The sequence below is a fragment of the Heterocephalus glaber genome, unplaced genomic scaffold (assembly GCF_053883595.1).
Source record: "Heterocephalus glaber isolate CG9 unplaced genomic scaffold, H.glaber_assembly_v1.0 deba00001724, whole genome shotgun sequence".
Taxonomy (NCBI): domain Eukaryota; kingdom Metazoa; phylum Chordata; class Mammalia; order Rodentia; family Bathyergidae; genus Heterocephalus; species Heterocephalus glaber.
The window spans coordinates 4,925,766-4,935,114 of record NW_028258435.1 but is presented as its reverse complement, the minus strand read 5'-3'; the positions used below and the strand labels follow the sequence as shown (position 1 = coordinate 4,935,114).

The window sequence follows — 9,349 nt, the reverse complement described above, 5'->3', positions numbered from 1 at the left end:
TATATATTCTAGATCATAGTCCTTTGTCTAAGGTACAGTTGCTGAAAATTTTTTCCCACATTGTAGGTTGTCTGTTAGCTCTGTTGGTGGTTTCTCTTGCAGTGCAGAAGCTTTTTAATAAGATGAGATCTCAGTTGTTGATTCTTTGTGCAAGTTCCCGTGCCACTGAGGTTTTATTCAAAAAGTCTTTTCCTGTACTAATGTCTTCAAGAGTTCTGCCAGAGCTGCCTTTCTGATGGATGGTGCTCAGCAGCAGCATTCACTGTATTTGTGATCACATCTGGTAAAGACCCTCAGGATAGAGGACCCCAGAGCTGCTGCAGGAAGCGGCAAGGACAATGGGATGAGTGTGTGCAAAGCCAGGGGAGGATTTTGAGAGGGATTCGTGGTGATGTGTCTTTTACTCTAACACTTCTAAAATATTTTAACGTTCACTGTATTTTTTTTTTTCTTTCTTTTGGTACCAGGGATCGAACTTGGGTCCTTCCGCGCTTGCACAGCAGGCGGCGAAACCACTGAGCTAAATCCCCGGGCCTCGCTGTATTTTTTTTCACACCACATACTTCTACATTGTGCTTTCAATGAGATTTGACCTTTCAGGCAAAAACTAGGCTTTTCCCGTGTCCCATATCTTCTGTGGGCATGTGTCGCTTAAAGACGTCTCTTCCTGTTGTTCTCAACGAGACCTCTGGTTGATTTTACCAGAAATGCCCCAAATCCCTGTCCAGAAGCTGTGACTTTTCGTAGTGCAGCACCATGACCAGTACCTCACCCAGTGCTTTGATTTAAATTTCTTAGACTAGGAGGAAAGTGCAGTGAGCGGTGTGCTGACACCTGCTGCCTCTTTCTCCTTTGCAGTTTCTGACGTGAAAGTGCCGCTGCTTCCGTCACACAAGCGCATGGACGTCACCGTCTTCAAGCCTTTCCTTGACCTCGACACGCAGCCAGTGCTCTTCATTCCCGACGTGCACTTCGCCAACCTGCAGCGGGGTGTGCATGTAGGTCCCGGTGCCGGGGAGGTGATGAGGCCTGGCAAAAACATTTCTTGCTGCCCGCGGTGGTGCACGCCTGTCATCCCGACACTCTGGGAGGCTGAGGCAGGAGGATCGAAAGTTGGAGCCCAGCCTGGGCAACTGAGCGACTTAGTGAGATCCTGACTTAAAATTAAAACTAAACTGCGCAAGCTCAAGGACCCGAGTTCGATCCCCGGTACCGAAAAAAAAAAAAAATTACAAATAAAAAAGGGCTGAGGTGTAGCTCAGGATGAAGGTCCTAGGTTCAATCCCCAGTACAGTCAAAAAAAAGGATTGGTGGTGTGGTATTCAAGTGGGCCGATTCAAAATTATTCTCATTTAGGAATATTTGTGGTCTGAAACATTTTGAGTTTATATTTGAAAAGCAATCTGTGTTTTTGCCTAGGTTCTTTCCATTGCCTCTGAAGAATTAGAGGGTGAAGGGTAAGTTTCATGTTTTGGTTTGGATCTTTCTTTTTGTTTTGGGTTAGTTTTGGATTGTTTCCTTTTGGATTTTTGAGACAGGGTCTTGTTATGTAGTCAGGCTGGCCTTGAGCTCACTGTGTAGCCCAGGCTGGCCTCAAACTTGCCCGACTGTGTTTTTGGTTTTGTTTTTTTATTTATTTATGTAATTTATTTATTTATTTTTTAGTACCGGGGATCGAACTCGGGTCCTTGTGCTTGCGCAGCAAGCAGCGAAACCACTGAGCTAAATCCCCAGCCCGTGTTTTTTCTTTATTTTATTTATTTATTTTTTTGGTACCAGGGATCAAACTCAGGACCTTGCGTTTTCAAGGCAGGAGGCAGAAGCACTGAGCCAAATCCCTGGCCATGTTTATTTTAATTTTTTTTTAAATCTCCAACTTACAGAAAGATTAAGTGCAATACAAAGAACTCATCTTTTCCTGAGCCATTGAAGCATCGGCTGCCAGCCCCCAGCCCCGTTTCCTGAGGTGGATGTCACTGTTGACACCTTCTCACCCTCTGGCCTCACCCCCATTCTTGTTTTCTACTTGTTCCAATGATGTCCTTTCTAGACCCCAGTGTGGTGGCACAGGCCTGTCATCCTAGCACTGGGTAGAATGAGGCAGAAGGATCGCCACTAGTTCCAGGCCAGCAGGGGCTACATAGTGAGGGGCTACACAGTGAGACTTCAGAGCCGTGCCCTGAAGTTCTTCATTGTGGTTTATTTTGGGTCCTGCCCCACAGATCCACCCTGAAACGGGGACCCTATGGGACAGAAGATGAGTTTGCCGCCCCGACTTCTGCCAAGCTGACCCGGATAGAAGAACCAAAGAGAGGTACAATGTGCTCCCAGTGTGGGGACCGGGCGATCTCAATGGGAAGCTGCCAGGTCCTTGGTGCACTTGGGGTTGGGTTAGGTCGAGTAGGGTCAGAACTGGTTTGTATGCGGAGCCTGTGACTTACTTGCGTCTCCTCTCCCTTCGAATCTCCTGCACTCGGCCCCGGCAGTGCTGCTGTATGTGCGGAAGGAGGCGGAGGAAGTCTTTGATGCCCTGATGCTCAGAACCCCGTCCCTGAAGGGCTTGACCGAGGCTGTGAGTGGAACCTTGAGGTCTTGGTTGGTCGGTTGGTTTGGTTTGGTTTGGTTTGGTTTGGTTTTTGTTTTGTTCGCTTTGTAGTTCAGGCTGGCCCTGAACTCACTGTGTATCCCATGCTGGCCTCGAACTCGCAGCGATCCTCCTGTCTCTGCCTCTCAAGTGCTGGGATGACAGGTGTGCTCCACGGTGCCTGGCTGGTTGGTTGGTTTTTGAGACAGGGTCTCACTGTATAGCCTAGACTGGGCCTCAACTGGGCCTCAACTGGAGATCCTCCTCCTGCATGCCTGCCGGAATGACAGGCATGCTCCACCACTCCCAGCTTCCGCCACCTTTCCTCAAAAATCACATAAAACCTTGATCACAGGGAGAGAAGAGTGGAAAAAGTGGGGAATTGCAGCAGTGTGGCCTGTCACAGCCCTGTAGACACCCACCACAAGGGACCCCGACTTGAGGCGTGTCACAGTGACAATCCCCAGATAGGGGCTTAACCGGCCACGTCAGCTGTTTGTCCTTGGGAAAGGTCATCCTGTTTCTTTCAAAGTCACCTTTGCTGGGGTGGTGGCGCAGGCCTGTGATCCCAGCACTCAGGAGGACGAGCCAGGAGGAGCGCTGTGAGTTCCGGGCCTAAACTCCGTAAGAAGACCGTGTTAAACTACTCTGTGAAAAGAAAACCTATTAATTAAGAAAGACAAACTCTGGCCATGTAACCCACTGGCATTGCCCTGGCTTAGATACTTTTTCCAAGCAACTGGCCCAATGCCTTGTGAATAAATTGGGCGCAGCGCGGAGCCAATTCCAGGTCCTTCCTGAGGGAGGTGACAGCCCCCCCGACCCCGGGCACACAGACTCCGCTGCTTCTGTCCCCATGTGCCTCTTGGAAAAGCACCACGTTGTGTATGCATGTGTGTCCTCTGGGTTTGTTGTTTAATGCCACGAGAACAGTGTTTTTTAATTTTTTTTTTCCTGCTCTTAGATCTCAGACAAGTATGACATCCCTCATGACAAGATTGGGAAAATATTCAAGAAGTGCAAAAAAGGGTAAGCAGTAAGCGGGGAGGTGTCCCGCAACCTCTGTGTCCAGTTTTAACACGAGTCGGACACGGTGGTCATGGATCAGGTGCAGGCTGGAAGCAGCCACAGACCCTAATGCTGCCACTCGCTTCTTCTTATTAAATTATTTACTTAAAATTGACCTACCTTTGAAGACTATCTCTGTATATTATTTTTCTTTCTTTTTTTGATTTTTTGAGGTCTCACTGTGTAGTTCTCACTGTGCAGTTCAGGCTGCCCTTGAACTCACTATGTAGTCCCTGCTGGCCTCAGTCTCACAGCGATCCTCCTGCCTCAGCCTCCAGAGTGCTGGGATCATAGGCCTGTGCCACAGTGCTGGGCTCTTCCCTTTCCTTTAATCCTTGACCCCTGTTACCACAGCTTATGAATGAGGCGGCCTGGGCTCCCCCGGGTCCCCCAAGTGGGTGCAGAGGGACTCACTGGGTCTCCTTCCCAGCATCCTGGTGAACATGGACGACAATATCGTGAAGCATTACTCCAACGAGGACACCTTCCAGCTGCAGATGGAGGAGGCTGGGGGGTCGTACAAGCTCACGCTCACGGAGATCTAGGGCCCGGCCTGCAGCCCCGGGTTCAGAGCCAGTGTCCTGCGATGTCACTGCCGGGCACCTGCCCTGCCGACCCAGGTGACACAAGGGAGGGGACTCCTTCCTTCCGCCTAGAAACAGGCTTTGAACCAGTGAGGGCCATTTGCAGAGGACAGAGGAACACATGTAGTATCGATACAGATGGGCCCTCCAGGGTACTGCGTGCTGGTCGTGGGTGGGGCTGTGGGCCCCATGGGGACCTCGCCTGGCTCTGAGGGTCAAGGCACAGCTCCCCTACCCCCACTTTGTGTTTATTCCATGGGGTGCCAGTCTGCAGCCTTCTCGTGAACTCGCTGGGCCGCAGCGTAGACCACATGTGCAGGTGCATTGTAAATAGGTACAGTAGTGACGTGAAAGTCCGTGTGTAAATGTGTACATAGAGGCTTATAGAGATATCTAATATATACCCGCGGGCCACGTACAACAGCGAGGGTTCGCAGCAATCGTCCGGGAGACTCCCACCTGTGGGAACTGGGTGCCCCAGAGCAAGCCCTGGCCCAGTGACCAGGCCCTGCCTGCAGGTGCACGTGAAGGGCAGGCATCCGCGCCCACCAGGTCTGTCCCATGTAGAGCAAGCAGCAGTACAGCTCATGCCGGAAATGACTGTGAGCCTGGCCAAGGAACTCAGAATGGACCTCCTCCTCCTCTCTCCTTCCTGTTCTAAGAAGTGGTTCGAGCCTAAATCCCAGCACTCGTAGGCTAGGGCAGGAGAATCCCTGGGAGCATTAGGCCAGTCTGGGCTACATAGCCAGATCCTGTCTCAAAAAACCAAAACAAAAAAAGAAAGAAATGATTTTTATCATGTTTCAGAGCCTTTGAAGTTTGATTATGTGGAAGGTCTACAGTTCTAGAAAGCATTTGTGAATTTCTGAAACTGTGTCACTGTGCCAGGGCAATGTTTTGTACACATGTTTAAATATATAAAAATCCTTCAAATGTAATTTTATAATAGAAACACTAAGGAAATAAAATCACGGGTATCTAGGTTCAGGGAGCAGCTAGAATAGGTCATTCGTCTTAAGTAGCATTGATGGTTGCATTTTTAGATTAAAATATTCTAATGAAATATGTGAACTAAATCGCCAGCTTTCTAAGGTATCTTGGAACATGGGTCATATAATAATATTTTATATTTTGTTTTATGAAATTGATTTTGTCTTGTTTTTAATTGTATCATTGAAGATGTGTTTTAAACCAAAGGGATTAAATTTTATATGTCTATTTCATAAGATGTCATTTCCCTTTATTCAGCTTAACTTTCTCAATTTTTGGTCAGTCAGTGAAACAAAATTGAGGTCTTAAAATATTAGCAACAGCCTGGATGTCATGGTGCACACCTGGAATCCCAGCACTTGGGAGGCTGAGGCAGGAGGATTGACAAGAGTTTGAGGCCAGCCTATGCTACACAGTGAAAGGCCAGCCTGAACTGCACAGTGAGACCCTGTCTCAAAAAATAACAACAACAACAAAATGTATATTAGCAGTGAAATCCATCTGCTTATATTAGCATTTTCTTATTTCTTCACATATATTAGATTGCTTCCATCATGTTAAGTTTTCCTTTTAGGTGTCCAAAAGATCCAAATAATTATTTGGTTTGGGAGTTTGTTTGGTTTTTTTTTTCTTTTTTGGTACCAGGGATCAAACTCAGGACACGGTGCTTGTGAGGCAGACGGTGGAACCACCTAGCTAAATCCCGGGCTGCAGGTGTTTTGTTTTGTTTTGTTTTGCAGTGAAGTACATGTTTAATGTTTTGTTTTGGGGTTTTTTTTTAGGTTTTTTGGTACCAGGGATCGAACTCGGGGCCTTGTGCTTGGGAGGCAAGCAGTGGAACCACGGAGCTAAATCCCTGGCCCAATGTTTTTGTTTTGTTTTGGTTTTGGTTTTTTGAAACGAGGTTTCACTATGTAGTTCAGCCTGGCCTTGAACTCACTATGGAGCCCAGGCTGGCTCTGAACTCATGGCAATCCTCCTGCCTCAGCCTCCCGAGTGCTGGGATTACAGGTGTGCACAGTACACCCAGCTTCAAATACTTGTGAAAGGAGCTCTTCACACCTTTTGGATTCTTCACCAAATTCAGGACAGGGACAGGGACAGGGACAGGGAGAGGGAGAGGGAGAGGGAGAGGCCCGGCAGGCAGAGGGAGGAAAGTGCCATGTGTCCCTCTCCTAGGCAAGGTCCCCATCCAGTCAGGGCCTTGGCTCTGCCTCTGTCCCCACAGCCCACTCCACGTTAGCCACCCAGCACGGCTGCAGGTCCCCCAGCTGTCCCCGTGGCCAGTGGCCGGGCAGGGCTGGCCTCCAGTGCCTGGCCCAGCTGGCAGGCAGCCGCCAGCCCCAGCCAGCATCGGCGACCTTTCCCCCACTTCAGCAAGGGCTTCCACTCCGGGCCTCAGCTTCCCCGGGGTCACGCGGAGCTTCACTGGCACCAGGGCCTCTCGGGCCCCTGCGGGGGCACAGGAGAACGCTGTTGGGGTGGAGGCCACCCCCAGAGGACCCCAGAAGCCACTGGACACTTGGCCCTGCCCCGCCACCTCACCACCGCCAGGTGCCTCAGGGCGAGCAGAGCAGAGTCCCAGGCCCGGTGTCCCACACCTCCCTCATCTGGGGCCAGGAAAGGGGGCTTATCGTGGTGGTGGGTGGGGACCAGGGTGTGGACCAGTGAGGGACACCATTCTTTCTTTCTCTTCTTTTTCCTTCCTTCCTCACTGCTGAAGACTGCAGCCAGGGCTTCCTACTCAGCTGCACCCCGACTTATTTTTTATTTTGAGTCAGGCTCTCATTAAGTCACTGGGCTGCTCAGGCTGGACTCAAACTTTCCATCCTCCTGCCTCAGCCTCCCGAGTGCTGGGATCACACTGTCTTCTCTCTCAGAGACCCAGGTGGGGGACGGGGTGCTCCCTGCTCACACTAGAATGTCGCATGACAATGCTGCGCTTGTGCCAATGGTGGCAGTGGTGGGTGGGGACTGTTTAGGGTTTAGGAATCCCTTCTGGAGACCCTTGGGTGTGACACCCTTGTCCGGGGATTCTTTTGAGCTGTTTGGGCAGAGGGGAGGGGAGAGGGAGGAGCCGCCCTGGGTGCGCTGGTTGAGGCCTCTGCCTGTGTTCTCAGCACTTGAGGGTGCAACTGAGGGCGAAGCGGATGGCAGCTCTGAAAATCCACGGGAACCCGGGCTGGGTGGCGCACGCCTGTGATGCACCACACGGGAGGCTGAGGCAGGAGGATGGCAGCAAGTTGAAGGCCAGCCTCAATTACCTATCAAGACCTTGTATCAAAAAATTAAAAATCCAGGCCCCGGGGATTTAGCTCAGTGGTTCCAGCGCCTGCCTCTCAAGCACAAGGTCCCGAATTTGATCCCCGGTACCAAAAAAAAAAAAAAAAAAAAAATTAAAAATCCACAGGCAAACTGGAGAACAACCCAACCTGAATCCCCTCCTCCCCAGGTGGTCTGGGGTGTGGCTCAGGGCCTAGGCTGAGTCCTAACCCCATGGGCCCAGCTGGCAGCTGTCCAGGCTGTGGCTGCTCAGGAACAGCAGAGGACCTGGCCCCTGAGGGTCCATGGCTCCCCACAGCAGGGAAGGGTGGGGCGGAGGTGGCAGAGGCGACACAGGTTTTTGGAGACTGAGCTGGCTGTTCAAGGACTGGGCACTGGAATGGAGACGGGTTTGGCGGAGCTGTCGTCTCCCCGCCATGTCTCACTTCCGGGGACCCCTATGAATCAGCAAAGTGAAGGCAGCACCCGGGCTGGAGCTGGCCGGGGACTCTTCAGCTGAGAGAACTGACCTAGCTTGGTAGCGCACAGGGGAAGGAAAGTGGTTGCTTAGACTCCACCACCCAGCGGGGCGTGGTGGCACAGGCCTGTGATCCCAGCACTCAGGAGGCTGAGGCAGGAGGTTCATTCAAGTTCAAGCCAGCCTGGGCCATGTAGTAAGACCTTGTCTCAAAATACACACAAACAAAAAACAATAACAACAGAATGGACCTTCCTGCTGCAGGAGGGCAGTGTGGTGTCCAGGCCAGCCCTGAACTGCTGACCTCCTGGGCTGGTCACAGTTTGCAGGGCCTCTCATGCAGGGCCCCGGGCTTCAGGCACAGAGCTGGGGCCTCCTGGAGAGGAGCCCCTGATTTCCAGGAAGACTTGAGCCAAACACGCAGTGTTTCCCTGTGCCTAGGTGTAGGCCAGGAGATGTGGCTGTGGACACAGCAGCAGAGGAAGCTGAAGGAGCGGTGGGAGAGGCTGGGGCCCCAGCACCCTGGGCCGGGAAGCTTGGCCATGGAGCTGGGACTTCATAAGTACAAGGGCTCAGTCTACAGACTGCACAAATGGTGCGTGTGTGTGTGTGTGTGTGTGTGTGTGCACGTGCACATGTGTGTTTGTGTGTTGTGTGTGTGATGTTCAGGGTTCTAGGAATCAGGGATGAGTGTACAAAGTCCAGAAGAGTCCTTTGTGTGTGTGTGTGTGGCTTTTTGAGACCAGGTCTCACTATGTAGCCCAGGCGGGCCTTCTACTCATAGTGATCCTCCTGCCTCAGCCTCCTGCATGCTAGGATTATAGGAATGTGCCACAAAGTTTCGGTTTGGGCCGGGGATTTAGCTCAGTGGTTCTGCTGCCTGCCTCGAAAGCAGAAGGACCCGAGTTCGATTCCCAGTACCGAAAAAAAAAAGGAATGTGCCACAGTGTCCAGTGGGAAACTTTCCTATCATTCCAAAACATTCCTCTGTCTTTCCAAAATCATTTCCTGGGCTGGGGATTTAGCTCAGTGGTTTCGCCGCCTGCTGCGCAAGCGCAAGGACCCGACTTCAATCCCCAGTACCAAAAAAAAAAAATCATGTCCTGCCCCCTCCCACCCCTGATACCCACGGTTCTGATTTCAGTCCTTTTGGAAAGGTTTGGCCAGGCATAGTGGCGCCCACCTGTGATCCCAGAGTTCTGTGAGGGCTGAGGCAGGGAGATCACCATGAGTTCAAGGCACACTAGGCCACTAGTACTGGGTGACTTAGTGACTTAGCCTGTCACAAATCAAAATGTTCCAAAGTAGCTGGAGATATAGCTCAGTATCAAGGCCCTGGGTTCAATCCTCAGAACTTAAAAACAAAATGTAGAATTTTATGTT

At 51.1% G+C, this 9,349-nt stretch overlaps 1 protein-coding gene across 2 annotated transcripts in view; it reads left to right on the top strand.

Moving 5' to 3' along the window:
• Grhl1 (grainyhead like transcription factor 1) overlaps window positions 1–5,454 on the top strand; it is a 32,540-nt gene extending 27,086 nt beyond the window's left edge. For both annotated transcript variants that reach the window (XM_004869969.3, XM_087199719.1), the window contains exons 11-16: window positions 859–998; window positions 1,420–1,457; window positions 2,223–2,314; window positions 2,487–2,572; window positions 3,549–3,613; window positions 4,083–5,454. In XM_004869969.3, coding sequence (XP_004870026.1) covers window positions 859–998; window positions 1,420–1,457; window positions 2,223–2,314; window positions 2,487–2,572; window positions 3,549–3,613; window positions 4,083–4,197 — 536 coding nt within the window. In that variant the 3' untranslated portion in view covers window positions 4,198–5,454. The remainder of the gene's footprint in view (window positions 1–858; window positions 999–1,419; window positions 1,458–2,222; window positions 2,315–2,486; window positions 2,573–3,548; window positions 3,614–4,082) is intronic.
• Window positions 5,455–9,349: the final 3,895 nt, after the last annotated feature.